Raw genomic sequence first — 18,486 nt, forward strand, 5'->3', positions numbered from 1 at the left:
AGAATCCGGGAGCTCTGGTGAAAATCAGTATCGGAGGCTCCGGGAATTTTTCAGTAAACTGCATTTGAATGGGGGTGGGGCAGGTCATAAATCCTCTTAAACTCGTCATCTGGTTTTTGGCCCCATGACTTTTCTTTGGGAATCATCTTTTATCTACATACACAGCAAAAACCCATTCTTCCTGGAGTCCTGTCACTTCCTGAATGACCTTGAACTCTGGTATTCCTTAATCAGGTCGTGTCAGCAAAGCAATTCTTCCCAAGAAGATCTCAGGCTAATGGTGTTCTCTCCAGAAGCATCCAGTTTTGTTGAATCGGAAACGCTTTAGGTCTTATGGCTCACGTATTGCAATGACAGAACACCCTTGTAGACACTGTAAAATTAGCTGAACTAGTGGCAGTGCTGGTATCTGGGGAGGTCATCACCGGCTCTCCTACTTAACTCCTTCCTAAGAAAGTTGTCCCAAAGAACGTAAGAATGAAGGGACACTTCTATACAAAATGGTTCTTTGGACCAATCAGGTTAGGAAATACAGATCTATTACTGTTTACTGCCATGTCTCCCCGCCAGTCTCCATGAGAGAGGGAGCTCTGCCTCTTTTGTTAATTTCTTTGCCCCGAGGGCTCCTATCAGTGCTCGGCACAAGTCTGTTGAATGAACAATTCTTACATCCTCCTATCGGAGGCTCACAGTCCACATGACTGAAATAAAGGCTCTGATAAGTTCTGTAGAAATGAGATCTTAAAACTCTGCGTTTTCCAAACTTAGAACCACAAAATGCTTTCCGCTCAGATCACCTCCACAGGTTGTTCTATGAAATACCATCTGGGAAACGCTGGTCTAAAGTTTTTCTCTGCTTTTGTTCATAACTTCTACCCATGGACGTGCCTCTGATCTCTGAGTAAGATCTTATTAACCTCCTTCCATGTGGCCACCTTCTTGTGTTCAGCATCAGCCCAATGCAGATGACCTCTGACCATCTGACCTTGTGCTGGAGCCTAGACACCTGCCACAAAATGACCTACTGAATGATGACTCGGCCCATTATATTTTATGTATTTGAACATGGAGCATCTAAGTTGCGTGTCCTACCACTACGTTAAAAGCCAGTCGGGTATCACCTTCTCCACAAAGCCGACTTGAGCCTGCACGTACCCTCAGCACAGCGGTTACTATGATGCATTGCAGTTGCCTACTTGGGTGCCTGTCTCTTCCTCTAGGCTCTGGTCCCCTTGAGGGTTAAGCACTGTGTTTTAGCCATAACTCAATCCGGAGCATCCGACATATTTGGTAGGTTCTTAATACGTACGTATGGAGTGCACACACGAATGAGTGGATAAAATGACAAACAATACAGAACACTAAAAAGGGCGTTGTTTCCAAACTCTTGCCATCAAAAGTCCCTTTATTTTTTACCTCTCTCCAGTCGACTCCAATTTGGAAAGATTCAATTTACTGCACTGTATTTACTAAATAAAAAGTAGTTTATTTTTCTACCATTCGATCAGTAGGAGATAAGAGGTATTACACAACTGAATATAATTCCAGCCAAGAGCAAGAGCCTTGAAAGTCAGCCCCACAATGCTTGTCAAGGTTCTGGGATCCAGAGAATGTCCCTGCCTTTACTGTGTCCCAGTACTGGTCACTAAGGGACCAGAGGTCACAGATGAGAAGGACCCGCGCCTGGATTAACATCAGCTTCAGTGCTTGCCACAAGACAGCACAAGGTTGGGGTCATCACTGAAAGGGCTTCCTCTTTCAGCACCTCTGGGAGGTGGACAGGGCAGTCTTGAGATTTAGCCACAGGCGGTTGTCATTGGGGACGCACGAGATGGGCCATCTCGTTGCCGATCTGGGAAAGACCCAGAGAAAATGCCAACTGCGGGGGGTCTGGGGCCCCTGCCTCTTTGTGCTGAGATGCTTTATCTTTTTCCAAGACCCTGCTTCTTCCAGGCTCTGGCTGGAGCCTGCACGCAGAAGCAGGTAGGGCCATGGCTTGCTCAGCTAACTTCTGCTTTGCCCCCCCACTGCCTCGATGGCAGCATTTCCCTGTGCCTGCCTTGGAGGCCTTCATAGCTCTCTTTCAAACCTGCTGCCTGCGTGGTCCGGGTTGTGGAAAAGACAGAGGTTTTCCCTTCCGGTTCCTACCCCCCTTCCTGCATCCTACAACTACACAAACGTGGGAAGAAATTGCGGGAACCCTAAGCTCAAATAAGAGCCCCCAGCTGCACACATGAAAGCTCTTTCTTCTTCTGTTTAGTAAAACCCCAATCCAACCCCCAGAAGAGAAAGTTCCTACCTGCTTAAAAAAGAAGACTTTTGTTGTTTTTGTGGTTGTTGTTCTTTTGAAGAAAGCTCACTTCTTAGGAAAGCTTTGAGGTGACCTAATGCATGACGATTTGCATTCAGGGCCTCAGTTGGTTATGTCTGAAAGAGACATAATCCCCCCCTTTCCCCCACCCCCCCTCCTCAAAACTAGGGAGGGGGAGCAGAGATCTTCTTAGATGTGGTACATTGTGTTTTCCTGGTGAGAAGGCTCTGAGTGTTGGGGCTTCCCAGAACCTACTCCCTAACACTTCTTCCTTCTTGTAGGAACAGAGGCCCTAGGGAGCAGGACCACTCTCCATAAGCAAGGGACGCCAGTCAGGATTTGCCACAACTTTTCCCATCTGTACTGACAGAAAAGGAAGAATCACATTCAGATTACAGGCCTGACAGCGTCTTACTTAGGGATATCACTTACTTTTCTTTTATGTTTTGTATAGTTACGTGACTGTAATCTATTTTCCGAACACAGCCAAGGAATGGTCAATGAGACCTTACTGCAGGAGAGGTCTCCGTGGTATCGCCGTGGGAAGAGGTTTAAGTTATTTTCGTAAGCTCGTAGCTTCTGCTCCAAGAAATGAAATAACAAGGGGCAGAACTCTGCTGAAAAAACAGTCCAGATGTTTCCAGCCGGCCTGTGTGGGATTCCAGCAACCGTCTGTAACCTGGTTCCCAAATGTCAATCGAGCACACGAGGTGAGTCTGGGGCCCAGGCTACAGGGACAATCATTGGTTCCCAGCTTTACGCAGAACTGAAAGTTTGCAAATATCATCTGGATGTTACATTTCATAAGGAACAAAAGTTGCGTGGAATTCTCCCATTGGTCTTGGTCACTCTGTGTCTGGAAATTTCCATCTGTTTGTGATTAAGAGAATAAGACAATGATGTGGGAGGTACCCCTAGTTCTCGTAGATGCCACATTAGTAAGTGTTTTCTAGAGTTTGCTACTTATCTGAAGCCCATAGCCTTGCTCTTGACTTTTCAGCTAATATTGATAAGCTGGATCATGAAGACACTTTCTTCATTTGGGGGTTTAGTTCCCAGACTTGCTGAGCTCTCTCCCCAGTGTGTTTTGCCTGACATTTAATGCTTTGCTCCTTGCCTCAGTTCATCCTACTGGAGGCTTATGGTCTTGAACATATACTGGTTGGGTTCTCTTTGGATGAGGTTTGGGCAAACGGTCAGCTGTGGCTGACCTTCCAGGCCAACCACAAATCCAGGCGATGGGGCAGAGCGCCCAGGATCAGGGGACTCGGCGGGAATCACCAGCATCCCAGATTTTGTCCCCAAGCTCTGGTTCAAGACCGCAGAGCCAGGTTGACCGAGGACAAGTGGTGTCTGATACCCAGTCTGTCCTGTCTGAGAATCTTGTCTGGCTCTGTTCAGCTCTATTAAGCTAATTCCAGATTTCTTTCTCTGATATTATCCTTTGAGTTTCTCAGAAAGATGCTAATCTCAGTATGGGAATGTCATTGCGCTTGAGTCATTTACACACATGGGCCACTCTTAATCAAAAGGAGTCGTCACACTTCTGCAGAACTGGCTGAGACAGAATTTGGCACGTCCATTGGGATGTGGCCACTTTGAAGCCACATGATTGGAGGCAAGCTGCCAATTGAAGTTTTAGCTTTTAAAATACCCATCCATACTAATGTGTGGAATACATACACAAACCCCAGCAATGACCTCCTCTCAGGGTTGAGCTGGGATGAGGGACGGGGATGGGGTGAGCCCAGCGAGGGAGACAGGATTCCTGTTTGGGACACGACTCAGGAGTTGGGGAGAAAGACTCTGACACATTAATGGTTTGGATCAAAGTGCTTCTAGCCCTACAATGACTGGACCAAAATGTCATCGAGGCTGTGGTTGGACAGGTAACCAAATACCCACTGACCAAATGACCTCTGGGCTAGCAATATGGATACTTCCAGCTCAGGAAATGAATCAACAAACATATCAGGACCTAAGTTACTCAGTTTTGTGTGTGTGTGTGTGTGTGTGTGTAAACATCAAAGATGTAGACTTTTCAGAAAGGTCAGTTACCACGGGAAAAATGAAAGTGTGTGGGGGGTGGGGAAGGGAGCACGTTTGTGTGTGGAGTGTGTGTGTGTGTGTGTGTGTGTGTGTGTGTGTTCTTGGACATTTGAAGAGAATTAAAATATGAAAATTACCTAAATGTTTATTTTTGCTAAGGTTATGAAGTAACTCTTTTCAGGTAGGAATAGGAAATAAGGATCATAAAGGTGAGTTGTTGATAGATTACTCATGTTTGGTGTTTTAAGTCTATCAGTCTGAGTTTTTCTATTTTTTTCCAGATTCCTACTCTACAATTTGTTAATTAAATTTAGTTACTGATGTTTTCATTCATTTGGTTCCAATGGAGCTAGGCATACTGACCTTCGAGAACCCAGCCTCTTACTTTTCACCAGTTACGGCAGGACAGAACCCAGCAAAGAACCTACTTAGGTCACGTTCTGTCTTTGGGACTTTGTGTCGTCCACTTTCTCTTAACTTTTCTACCACACGCTTTTCTGCTAGAATTGTCTCATTCATTTCGCTTTCCTGGGCTGTTATTATCCCCAGTGTTTGTGTCTGAGCTCATCAGTCCAAGACACAGAGTCCTGAGTGGAAGCCACCACCCATGACATATACAAAGCCCTTCCCACGTCATGGTGGGAGATCCTTTGGGGGCCTAAAGGTAGTAAAAAAAAAGTCGTAGAGTAGGAAAGGCATAACTCAGCTGGGAGGTTCCTAACGTGGAATTCATAACAGCAGTTGGGAGACCTTGAGATGTGCGAAAAGCTTCCAGAAATTTCCACCGATGCCCAAGCAAGGATCAGGGTAATACCTTTTTGACCCTGAGGGAAGTGAAAATAAGTACATGCATAAATAGCTAAGATGAGGCCAAAAGAAATGTCCAGTGTCTGCTCTGGGCTGGAATTAAATCACCTTAGAGTGGTAACCCTGGTTGCCGTGTGCCGAGAAGCAGTAATGGTGGGTTATGGCACATATGCCCAACCATTTTAAAAAGCAAGAATACACATTCATTCACACCCAATGCAGTTTTGTGTGGAAAGAAAACCCTTCATACGCAGGCCTTGCACTGGGCCAAAATAATCGTAAGTATCCTCGGTGGCAAAAAAGATGGAAAAATCTTAACATAGCTCAATGAAATTTTACAACGAAGAGTCTTAACCGAGTCATTGTCCCAATTAGCCCAGAGATTAATAAAACATAAATCCCAGTTCAAGGATATAAAGCAGCTAGGGGAGAAAAAAAACCATATTTTTGCTTTCTCTTCCTACCAACCTTCACATATTTAAAATATCATGCATTAAGTTTCTCATATTGAAAATACGATGCAGGGGCACTTGGACGGCACAGTTAAACGTCTGACTCTTGATTTAGGCTCATGATCTCACAGTGGTGGCATCGAGCCTCACAATGGCCTCCATGCTGAGCGTGGAGCCTGCTTGGGATCCTCTCTTTCCCTCTCCCTCTGTGCTTCCCCCACCAAATAAAATAAAAAAATAATAATAAAATAACATAACATAACGTAAAATGAAATCCTATGCATTCATGGGTTCCAGCTCCTCGGGCTACGATTTTGTGACTCCCCGAGTCAATCGTTGGTGAAAGACGAGTCCAGCCAGTTTGTTTAGAAAAGCTTCAGCCAGTTATCGGCCAGTGGGGAAGCCTGGGCTGTGTGTTGTATACTTGACAACTAACGTGCATTTCCAGGCTTCCAATTCCACATGAGCCGCAGGCTCACCTCTGCCTTTCTCTCTCCCACCTCACTCTAGCCCTGGAACTTCATGGAAAAGAAGCGTGATTAGTCAAAGTTAATGGACCAAATTGCCTACTTAATCCACTCAACGCTCCCTGAAGGCTTCAAATCCACTTGCCTGTCTGAACAGAGTGAAAAACCAGACCCCTTTAATGACTCTCCCGGGCTGAACTCAGCGGCTGTCTTCCAAGTCAGGGCTAAGGGCTGCCTGGGGAGATGTGTTGTGGGAAAAAGCCCTGTTACCAGAAGAGCGCAGGTGCACTGGGGGGAAACGGACCAAGCCCTCCGTGTTCTCTATCCAAAAAGCCTGCAGCTGTCCCGTCCAGTGAACATCAAAACTTAATCTGATGTCAAAATGGTTAAAAATAAGTAACGGATGGAGAAAAATTCACCTGTGATTTCCTGCATACAAGATTGAATACAGACGATTAGATTTTCAGCAGCCTACCCCAGAAGCAGTAAGGTCTGAGAATACACCGTCTTCTTTCTCTTCAAAACCAAGGCCCAAGATTTCGGGCATGTTTAGGAGGAGTAGTTTCAGGTCAGGGTTCTCTGGGGCAGGGTGGGGAGAGTGACAAGTGCTCCTTCTGAGCAGTAGAAACCCAGGCTGAGATGGTGGCCTTGCCGTCCCTCTCCTCCGTGGGTCTTGCTCCCTCACCCTTGGCCTACGTCTGCTTGTCTGTGGGTCTCAGTTTCATAGTCACTACCTTGAGAAGGTCTTCCCCAATTACTCTGCCCCCTGTCCTTTGTTAATGCTGTCCTGCTATGACAGTAAGTTCACACTGAGCTGTTGACCTGGTGGTAATCCCAGGGACCAGGAACTCTTTGACAGCTTGGACTTCCTTTCTCATCCTTCCCCGCCACCCCCCTCCCCTCTAGTCCCCAGCACAGTGCCTGGCAAATGGCCTTTACTCAATAAACAGCTGAGTAACGAATGACTGAATGAGAGAACAAATGAATGGGGGGACTGACTTGTTCAAGTGGATGACAGAAGTAAAATGAGCTTGAATGGAGAGCTCTTCTTGTGGGCATTGGCATGCACAAAAAAGGCACCAGCCACTTTGCCCCTGCCCTGTGGGGGCAGAACCGAAGGAAAGACATCAAACCCCAGGGATCAATGTTACTCAACAGAACACAATGATCATGTTGAAAGCAGGACCCAGAAAGAAGGCAAAGGCTGATGATGTTTGCAATGACGTCTGGGTGTTCATTTCATGCAACCGAAACTCAATTGCGAAAACAGACTTCATTCTCTAGTTAGGCAAGATTCTACCTCAAGTACCTTTTTATTTATTTATTTATTTATTTTGGCTTTCACTTGTTGCTGAATTTGATAATGATGTTTTAAGACAGTTCGCTGGATAGTAATTATGCTCAACCGCCATCCTATACTAGGGTAACTGTACATAGTGGGGTATCCCCGTTGCTTCTCGGTAAATTCTTATTTCCTGGGCTTTGCAGGGGGAAATTCTGAAGTGTAGATAACTCACCAGGACAGCCACAGATTCCCGGCATGCATCTGGGGCTGAGAAACTAGGGCCAATGTCAGTGCTGAAAAAAAAGTGAAGGGACGTTCCAGGCAGACCTGCCCTTGTGCACATGAGGGCACTCGGGCTTGGAGGCTAGAGGGGCTGCCTTAGGCCTTGACATATTAAGTGCAGTAGTCAGAGCTCCCACTTAGTTCTCTGGAGTTTTCCTCCAGACCCTTCCCACCATCATTCGGACAAATTTTGGGTCCTGCAGAGATCTGCCCCAAGATGACAAGACTGACCGGCAGTTTAGCACAAGGAACCTGTGACCCTCAGGTCAACGTGAGGGTTTTGATCAGAAGGGCGACCACAGGAGAATTCTTTCTTTTCTCCCTATGGACACAAAGAGCAGCATCTAAGAAAAGCTCCATCTGGGACTGATGAAGACATAACAACCCAAATGTGTTTTTTTGTCCTGCTTCGAGCCCAGCCAGCTCTCCTCCCTCCACATTTTCTTGTCCCTTGGGCTCAATATTCTCCGATCCAAGTGGGACAGTGTCAAATGTTTGGCTGTCATTTTATCCTTAGGTGGACATGACAGACTGTCGAGCTTAGCCTTTTCCATGCAAGTGGTGATCCCATCAGGACACTCAGGGGACGAGACACTGCCTAGTATGTAGGGACAGACTGGAGGAAAATCTGGTCATTCCCTGCAGCTCTCGCAGAAAATTTCTAAGTATCAGTGGTGACCCATCTTTAGAGGGTGAACACACATACACACACACACACACACACACACACACACAGGCACACAACTTTGGAGACTCACTGACTGATCTGGCAACAACGTAGAAGGTAGAAACCCAGCATAGACCTTCGAGCAACAAAGGGGAGGCAGTGTGGCCGGATGGCAAGCATGTGGCTTTTGGAGTCAGACATAACTGGGTTCTAATTCCAGCTCTGTTATTTATTGGCTCCATGGCCTTTAGGGAATTAATCGATCTCTGCGAATCACAATTTCCTCATTTGTCAAGCAGGCACATCACACTTATCCTGTAAGGTGGGTATGGGCATTAAATGGAAACAATATGAATGATGATCCCAACGTGGTACCTGACCCCAGACTCTCTACTTCTAGCACTAGCCATGCTGGGGGTATTTATCTATACCCACAAGGAAGCACAAGGAAGCACATCCGTGTGGTTTTGTTGTGTGGAATGCAGAAATTCCACCGACGTCTTCAACCTCCACAGTGCCCGCATTAATTTCAGATGCCCCAAGTCAGTCTACAAATCTCTACAAGGAAGCAGCAAATGTGTACTCTTCTCCAGGGGATTCTTTTAGAAAGCTCAGAGGAGCACCAGAAAAAAATGTCGGACTGTGATGCCGTGGTGGGTGTGAAAGGGATGGACGGGACAATGCTGAGGATTTCACAATCGATGAGGGACAGACTCCAGGCTCTGAAAGGGGGCTTGCTCCTGACGCAGCAGCTTGGCCGATCGCTTGTCATAAAAACCAAGTTAAAATTACTACTGACCTCACATAATACATTTTACAGCAACATGAAAGCTTCCTCTCATAAATCTAAGACGCGGTGTGTCTGATTAAGTTCATTGTTGCTCCTATCATCCATTCTCCGCAAGGCAGTCAAACCGATCTCTTAAAAATCTAAGTCAGAGCATGTCACTGCCCTGCTTAAAACCTTTTATCACTTCCTTTAGAATAAAATCCAAAATCAGCAGGCCTGCAGGGCTGAGCTCCTGTCTCCTTTCACTTCATCTCATACCCCTTTCTTCCCTGCTCATTATGTTCTAGGACAAGGGCCTTTTTAACCATTTTCTAACACACCAAACCTTTTCCTACTTCAGGGCCTTTGCACTAGCTGTTTTCTCTGTCTGCAAAGCTCTTCTCCTGGTCATTTGCATCTAGGGCCCTTTAAGCACTCCAACAGAATCTTTAGAGGCCTCTACAATCCTTCTGAGTAATTCTAATCACCTCCTATTCATAGATCTCTACTTCTTTGCGGCACAGTATGTTATAGTTCATTGGCTGCATTCCCCGTAAGAGGCAAGCTCCTGCAAGACGGGGACCAAGTCTGTGTCCTCACTACTGGATCTCCAGGATTTAGAATGCTGGGTGCCTGTTAAATAACTCGATGAGTAAGAGCCCAAGCCCACAGGCAGATTTTAAGACAGAACATGCAACCAGCAGGGAAATGTGATCTTTAATGTAAGAACCATTTTCTTCAGTCTTCACTTAACATCCCAAGTTCTGTCTTTATTCCGAGAGCTTTGGTGACCATGTTGATGACCCATCTGATAACCTCACCTTGAAATTTCTGGACATCCTCCCTAAAGGTCAAAGTCTTCATTTTCGGTCTGCTCCTATGACCTGCTTCTGCTTTTACAGTCTTAACTTTCAATAGTCTACCATGATTCAAACTTCCTGACTTCTAGTCTTCTTACTTTCATTCCACCTAGAGGCTCAGAGCATAGGCGGCTTCCCTGGTTACTGAGCCTGGGTTCAGGAAGCCAAGACACCAACTCAGTGAGCAGAACACCTGCCCTTGTTAAGAGTCAGGGATGCAAAGCGTAAGTGCTCAGGGCATCCAAGAGCAGCCTGGATACCAGAACCCAGAGGGCTGAACGGCAATTTTAACCGAAATGGGCACAGACACAGGGGCAGGAGGGTGCACAACATCAGAACAAAGAGATTATCTTTAGGTTTAGTCAGGGACCAGAAGATACAACCGAGGGCCCAGAAATAATTCTCGGTAACATCTCTTGCTGTTTCAAACCACTGATAGACTCCTGAAATGGGCATCAGGGAGGGGAGAGGAATGGAGTTGGGGCTCTTCTTGGAAATCCAGAGTTCTTTCGTATCAACTCTGACAGTCTGGCTCCTGACCCCATCACCTCATCAAATCTGCCTCCTACCAGTGATGGTTTTCAATCTAATTCCCATTGGTAGTTTCCCTTCTTCACCACCCTGCGCCTCTTGGTTACGGCTGTCATTGTTGATTGCCCCCTCCTTCTCAACATGCTATGTTCTGCAGGCTTCTGTGACACCACATCCTCTAATTCTCTCCTGATCACTCTGACTGCTTCCTATCTGTGTCTGTCGTGGGATTCTTACTCGCTTTCACCTCCCATCAGGTGCCCCCCAACATCTATCCTGTGCCCTCTTATTGCTTTATTTTACATTTCCCTACAGTGATCTCTGCCACTCTTGTGGCTTCAGTTTGCATGCAGGTCCTGAAGACGGCCAGGTTCACATCTCTTGCACTGTTCTTTCGTGTCTGAGCTTCAGAAGTGTGTGTTCCATAGCCTTCTGGATCTCTCTCCCTGATCCATCCCAGGCATCTCAAGCTTAACATGCCCCAAACTGAATTCCTAGTGTTTCCTTCCCAGTCTTCCTCCATTCCAGTTTGTCTTATTTTCAGAGGGCGGTTCTACCATCTCCCCAGTCACCTGGAAGTCAGGTTTGACTGGCTCCTCCCCCTTACCACCTGTAGCTATCATTTCACTCATTCATTCATTCAACAAACTGTAATCAAGCCCTGCTACCTACCAGATACCGTTCTAAGTGCGGGCAAAACAATGGTTAAGTGAAATCTATGTTCCCTGTCTTCATGAAGCATATAAACTCCTGGCTGACTTTACCTCCAAAGTGTTTCTTTCCTCTGTCCCTCCTTCCCTTTCATCACTACTAGTAGTTGGCATATAATAGATGCTCAATTAATCTTTATTGAATGAATGAACACATGAGAACGTAACTCTCTGAACATCTGCTGTCTACACAGCACAGATTACGGCTCGGCATACTGATGTCATTAAAAATATTTCTAAGCACACATTATGAATCAATAGAAGCCAAAACATCTGGCCAATTTAGCTGGAACACCCCCTCCACCCCCCAGTGAAGCATTAGTATGTTTCATCTGTCTTATGCAAACACTCAGATGGTCTGGGCTTTCTGCAGCACTGACTGGGTGTTTGGCAGTGAGCAGGCTCAACCAGACCCCTCCTGATCCCTCCCAAGTGCACATTATGTCTCTGAATTACACGCATGGCTCCCTGACTCCCAGAGTTAAGCCTAAGCACAAACTCTGAGAGCCTAGCCTGTGACCATTGCAACCGATTCAGTCATTTCCAAAATGTTATGAGTGCCACTCGGTTACTTATGAATATCAACACACATTCACTGGCTTCTAAGTCTGGAGGCATCAAAACGAATTGAGATTATTCGTGCAGAAGACGGTACAGATGAATTGTATCCAGGCAAAATTCGGCATCGCAAGAAATACACGGTATGGTTAAACACCAAGAGTATAATTTTTGACTGATGATGACACGTTGTAACAGCTACTTCATGACAACAGCAAGTTACCTTTAGGGAACCAGCAAAGAAAATATTCCAACTATTCCTATGCAATTTTACCGGGTCAATCAATCATGAGCTAAAACCCAGCATCTCTACTTCTCTCTGCTTGGTTCTCAATTATTAGTAGCAAGGTCAGGTACAACAGAGATTAGAACCATCAGGAATTACCCCAACTTCCACAATCAGCGTAAGTAGAAAGCGTTTCAAATGGAAAGACCAAAAAGAAAAACAGAAAACAATAAACGCAAGAGAGAATTTCATGCACCGTTACGGAGGTATCCAGGGTGAGGCACACATCTCCTCTCTTAATAACTGGGATTCAGGCTCAAGCTCAAACTAGGCAAAGGGAACAGAGAGGACACCGTCAGCTGGCCGTGCACCCACTGCAGAAGTATACAAGACCGTTATTTTGTAGAACAGCAAACTGTACCTTGCGTACCGCTCCAAAGATGGAAAGAAGGGAAGGCACTGAAATCACGTGATGACGTGTGTGGACACAGAATTGGTGGGAAAATGAAACACTCAGAAGAAACGCAAAGACCTAAATGTAGACTCTTACAAGGCCCGCAGGCTTAGCTGGACCTACATCCTTCCCCACTGGAATGTGACCCAGGCGCTGTTCTGTATGTAGCTTCTTCACACAGAACTGGAAAGAGACAGGTTAACCTGGCCTCCGGGTGTCCCAGGCATCTTTCAAGTGCAGAAGAAAGAGGGAAGACTTTCGGAATTGTAACCATTTCCGTTCTAAATGTCTTTAGGCAGATAGATTTTTCTTATCTGCAAGTCAATGAGAACAGTTCAGGTTCATGAATTGAAACAACCCTTTTACGTCTTCATAAAGCTGGTGACACCTTGGTTGGGTTGACTGACTGCACAGCGCTTTCAGCTTTTGTTTGATAAACTATTTCCAAGTCTTATATAATATACTGGCTCTTGTTTGTTTCTTTAAAAAGGCCTGCTGGAGTCACATGAACTGACACAAATTCGGCTACCTGTGCTTGGCCTAAATGATTAAAAGTAAACTCCTAAGAGGGCAGGTAATTTAGCCCAGGCTCTGGACAAGCATGCTGGGGATAAGAGCACCTTTGAACCTCTCTGGTTCTCTCCCCCGATCAGTCTCCCTTTTCCGGTGCATCTTGGAGTCCGAGCATCTCATTGGATTTAGTGGGATTCTGGTATTGGAAGGAATAATTTTGAAAATAATTTGATTACTAGTGAGTTACACCTATGTACCCACTTAGTAGCCCTGCCCTGCATTTAAGATACAAATCCGCATTAAATAGGAACAGAACTAGGGCGCCTGGGTGGCTCAGTCGGTTAAGCGTCCGACTTCGGCTTAGGTCACGATCTCGCGGTAAGTGAGTTCGAGCCCCGGTTGGGCTCTGTGCTGACTGCTCAGAGCCTGGAGCCTGTTTCAGATTCTGTGTCTCCCTCTCTCTCTGACCCTCCCCCGTTCATGCTCTGTCTCTCTCTGTCTCAAAAATAAATAAACGTTAAAAAAAAAATTTAAAAATAAATAAACAAATAAATAAATAGGAACAGAACTATGTGGGCAGCTCTGAAATGGAAGGCTACTCCTGAATGCTCTGGTGCTCCCCCTGGGCATCACTTGGTGATGCTTTTATATTCCCAGATCAACAGTGCCCTCCTGATTTTGAATTTCAGAGGGCAACTCAGAACTCCTCGCCTACCAGCTGCCTAAGAAATGGTATTCTCACGGACTTGATCTTCAACTCTTGTGGTTACATTAATAACATCAGGTTTATCTTTTCCAACACGAGTAATTTTGGGAGGGGGTGGAGATTATAATCCACCTTCACAGGACATTTATTTTCAGCTAGGTCAAAAAAAAAAAAAAAGAGGGTGTGGGGAACCCTCTGGCATTTCTGGCATTTCCTGAAATTGCATACATAGGTTAACTGCATCATAGGAGAGATGTTTAATTGTTTGCAATTACGACGCTCAGCAGAGAAAAGGTTAAAAAGATGAATTGGTTCTCTCTGGGCTGGGGGTATGCTACAGCATGCATTCGTGGCTAACCAGAAGAAGGAAGCCAGGACTTACGTTCTGTTTCCCCACTATGTTATCAAAGGGCAGTTCGGGGCTCCAGGATCCTTCTGTGAATGTCGCCCCACTGTTTCTCCTGTCTGAGAAGCTCACCGACTCCTTGACAATGTCTTCGGGCAACGTCAGTAGGCTCTCCTCAGGCTGCTTAATCAAATAGGTCTCTATGTTATGCTTCCTCAAGAATTCGTTTCTCTCTTTACCATGACCCTCTTCCACATTATAGTCACCGTTGAGGCAGTCCAGCGTGGCTTTGGAAATGTGAATCCTCCTGTGTGCACAAAGCATAGGTCATTATACACTCCCGAAGGGGCCTGCAAAGGCCATCACTGGTTTTTGTCCTATGCAAAGCCAACATCAGGGCCACACATGCGTGCCATGAAGACAAGTTCTCAAAGACAATATGCGTTCCCCTAAAAAAGCAGAAAGAATGAGAGAAAACAGAAGTACAAGCATAAATCAGTGAGCAGCATTATCGCTGACTTCACCCCAAGGGACACTGCAGCCTCTGATAAAATACAGTCTTGCTGAGCCACACTTAAGCACTTCTTTTGGCTTTTCCTATGACTGTCAGACTGACCCCAGAAACCTTCAAGAATCAGTGATTTTTCAGCGTTGTTATTGTACTAGACGAACAAGTTCCATATATGTTTCTGAACCCGACAGCAATTACTGTCCAGATCACCATGAAACAACAGTAGTTTTCTCATGGTTTGGGGACTTTTCTTATCATTTTAATTTTTTTTAACTTTTTTGAATGTTTACTTTTGAGCGAGAGAGAAGAGCGGGGAAGGGGCAGAAAGAGAGGGAGACACAGAACCGGAAGCAAGCTCCAGGCTCTGAGCCATCAGCACAGAGCCCGACGCGGGGCTCAAACTCATGTCCAGTGAGATCATGACCTGAACCGAAGTCAGACGCTCAACCGACTAAGACACCCAGGCGCCCCTTTTCCTACCATTTTGACTTTCATATATTTATGCCTGGATTCTTCAACTTGACTACAAGGTTCTTAAGAACAAAAGCAGGTCTTACAAGTTCACAGGGCTGCCTGCAGGGTCCTTTAGGAAAAGCACTGGATGATGTACTTTCCTCTAGAAAGTGTATATGTCAAGGAGCAGGGAACAAAGCTGGGGAATGCAGGCAGGCAGCTGGCTAGGCTCACTCACAAGGTAAGTGACTCATCTGAACATCATTACTGGCCATCCCAGCTCATGATCCAAGTTTCATTTTTTGTTTCGTTTAGCAAAACAATAGACGGCTTAAGGATCAGACTTCAGTTGTGGGAACTTTGCAAGGTAAATCCTTTGGCGAAGAGCATTTCTGTCCTCATAACTGTCTAACTCAGGCAGACTACTTACTGTGACGTATCACGGTCTGGGTAGATTAGTGTGGTGATGATTAGCACCGACTGTTTGGGCAGATTGCCTGGATTGAAACCACTTGCTAGCTGAGAGATCTTGGGCAAACTACTTACACTTTCTGTAAATGTGTTTTCTCACCCATAAACATGGGAAAATAACAGTACCCACCTCTTAGGGTCACTGTATTATAGGAGTCGATTTGTGTAAAGGAGTCAAGACAGTACATGATGGATATACTGCACATACCCCAAAAGCAAGTGCTAACTTACTACATTATTCTCAAAAATGCCGCTGTGATCATGTCACTGTCATTTATTCCTTGTATCCTCAAGACTTATAGGACACGACTCAAGTCCTGAACAGGCTTCTAAGCCTCTATTCTCTGGTTTCTGTCACTTCAAAGCTCATTTTCTGACACTGCTCCCCTACTCTACCCTATGCTTTCTCCAGCTAATCAGGTAACCAGCATTTCTTCAAATTCAAGGTGCTATTTCATGACTACTAAACTCAGAACAAGGCACTCTCTCTGCCAAGAATGCTCACTCCCTGTTTTCGACATGATAATTTTCTATTCCCTGATTCAGCTCAGAAGTCATTTCCTTAGGTTGATTTTAGTGCTCCTCTGAATGAATGAATGAACGTGTGTATGAATGAATAAGGTGGATGCTTGATATTTTGCTTGGCTTCTGTAATCCTAAAAAAAAATATATAGCCAAGGAAACAATAAAATTTTTTGAAAGAGGCGTTTCCAAATACACTGTACTCAAATACACTGTACTTTTCACCCATCCTGCTGAACCCCTGCTTACAGGGAATAACTCACTGCAAAGGACATGTAAAGAAACAGCATTTCTGACCATTTAAGATCCATTCTCCGTATTTTCCAAATAAGTGTCGTTGTGCATAGTCCTCGATCTCAAAGGCAAGGCATACTAAAAATAAAAGTGTGCAAAACACGTTTTGAGCTCTCGAGAAATGTGTTGAGTAAATGCAAATTATTCTCGTGATGGATTTTGTGAACGCTTGGGAACTGAGTCATGCTAACCGAGGAAAACAGAGAGGTCACTTGACCTTTTATGAAATGGATGTTCCAGTCTCCTTTCTCAGATCAGGCTCAGAACTGGGTGCTAGAAAGCCATCTTCTTCTCCCTGGCAAAAGGAAACTCCTGGAAGGGTTTCGTTAGGTCCGAGGGTTGATTTTCTCTTAAAATAATTAAGTTAAATACCAACTTCATTTGATATTTTCTCTGGATTCTACATTTCATTATTCTGCTGCCAGTGCTCAGGGGAACTAATATTTGCATGTACTGAATCAATATGATGTTTCCCATAGTGGAAGGCATCCTCGTTTTTATTTATTACTGATTCCTCTGCTGAAGTTGTAATCAATATATGCTTAAATGTTTTGATAGAAACTGGGCTTCAGATGTTCATTTTCATCCTTTCTACCGCCCCGAGGCTGTGGGTAAGGCATTTGCAGATGACAGCGTGCGTAATGACATTTCCCTCTAAGGGAATGAATCAGTTCTCAGACAGTATTCTCATATATTGAATGGCGGGCCAACATTTTCTAGTAATTTCAAATGCTAGGATGTAATAATACAAACAGTCATGATCGTAAATAAGATGTAACAATTGGGTAGCACTTAGTTTGCATAAGTGCTGTTTTGTAGCCAAAGGTATTACTATATGCTTAGTTGCATGGATCGTCTCCTACAATCTCCATTCTTCCAACAACTCTAGGGGACAGGCATTTCTTCCCCTCCTTTTGTGGATGGTGCAAACTGGCCCAGACACAATGGTGGGTTTTGCCCATTTGGTAGACGAGAAAACGCAGCTTCGTGGATACGGAGCATCAAATCACAGGTACCTTAGCAGGATTACCATCTCTTCTTTTAAAGTGAGGAAAGTGAGACTCAGAGAAGGTACGTGTTGGCTTGAGAGCATACAGACACAGCAATGAAAGCTCTAGGTGCCGTGCCTGCTTTCCATGACTTGTTAAGATTAACAGAGCTTAGTACAGGGCAGAGTGGAAATCCTGCTTTCTCTGAGACCACGCCCACGGTTTATTTCCCATGATACCATGTTACCTGATATTAAATATAGTTAGCAAGGAATGATGACAGATACCAGAGAATTCTGTGGCTCCAAATGTAGGGCTGGGGGTGAGGGGTGGGGAAAGGAATATGCATAGGCGTTCTATCTTAGCTTTCTGGCTGTCTATTGGTCTATCTATCATCTATCTATCTATCTATCTATCTATCATCTACCTACCTATTACACATCATCTCTTGGAAAGAAAGAGTGTGCAAAAGTCAGTACACCTTACTGGCTTACATATATCTAAAATCTCATCAGGCCCCATGTGTGTAAGCAGAATCTCACTACTACTTTCCAGGGTTCATTGACCCCTTCCAGGCCACTAGTACCTTTGAGGATTCCATACCCATTGGTCTTGCTCACATTTGGAGAGCTGAGTTTTCAAGGGAGGGTAAGGTTGTATAGAAAGAAGGTCAGGAGGTCTCATCCCTGGCTGCCCAGGAGAAGTGCTTTAAGAAGTTACAGATTCTGCACACATTTTGCTTTCTATGAACTGACATGGGGTCTGGACAACACCGTTTTTAAAATGCTTCTCTGCTGATTTCAGCGTGAACTCAAGTCTGAAAACCAACGTTTGTGTGAAGTTTTAACGTTCTGTCTCCGCCCAAACGACGGTTTCTTAGATGGAGATCTCTAAATTCTGCACAGGGAAAACGATCGCAAAGGGAGCAAACGATAAGGGTTAAACAAGAAAAGGGCTTTGCTTTTGACTTACCCAGGGATTCCTCCAGACTCAAGTTTGTTCGCGATGTCCACGTCCCAAGACCAGACATCAAACTGCCACTTCCTCAGACCCAACACGCCACACAGCACCGAGCCCGAGTGGATTCCGATCCGCATGTCAACATCATGCTTCGTCCTTGATCTCACATACCTGTTGACATAGGTGCACGAAAAGACGCGCATAAGGCCAGAGCAGACACTCTTGGCCTCGGCGGCAGCCCCAACCTTTCCAACTCCGTAAGTTCAACTCCTGCCCATTCATATGCAACCTCT

The 18,486-nt window shown here is 45.2% G+C and overlaps 1 protein-coding gene across 1 annotated transcript in view; it reads right to left on the reverse strand.

Annotated features, from left to right (window-relative positions):
- The window catches only part of ADCY8 (adenylate cyclase 8), a 221,129-nt gene that overhangs the window by 88,438 nt on the left and 114,205 nt on the right, over positions 1 to 18,486 (reverse strand). Inside the window, exons 6-7 of the mRNA XM_042973080.1 lie at positions 18,206 to 18,364; positions 14,030 to 14,300 (exon numbers count right to left, since the gene is read on the reverse strand). Of these exons, the coding sequence (XP_042829014.1) occupies positions 14,030 to 14,300; positions 18,206 to 18,364 (430 nt within the window). The remainder of the gene's footprint in view (positions 1 to 14,029; positions 14,301 to 18,205; positions 18,365 to 18,486) is intronic.

Source organism: Panthera tigris, chromosome F2, assembly GCF_018350195.1.
Source record: "Panthera tigris isolate Pti1 chromosome F2, P.tigris_Pti1_mat1.1, whole genome shotgun sequence".
In the NCBI taxonomy this organism is placed as follows: domain Eukaryota; kingdom Metazoa; phylum Chordata; class Mammalia; order Carnivora; family Felidae; genus Panthera; species Panthera tigris.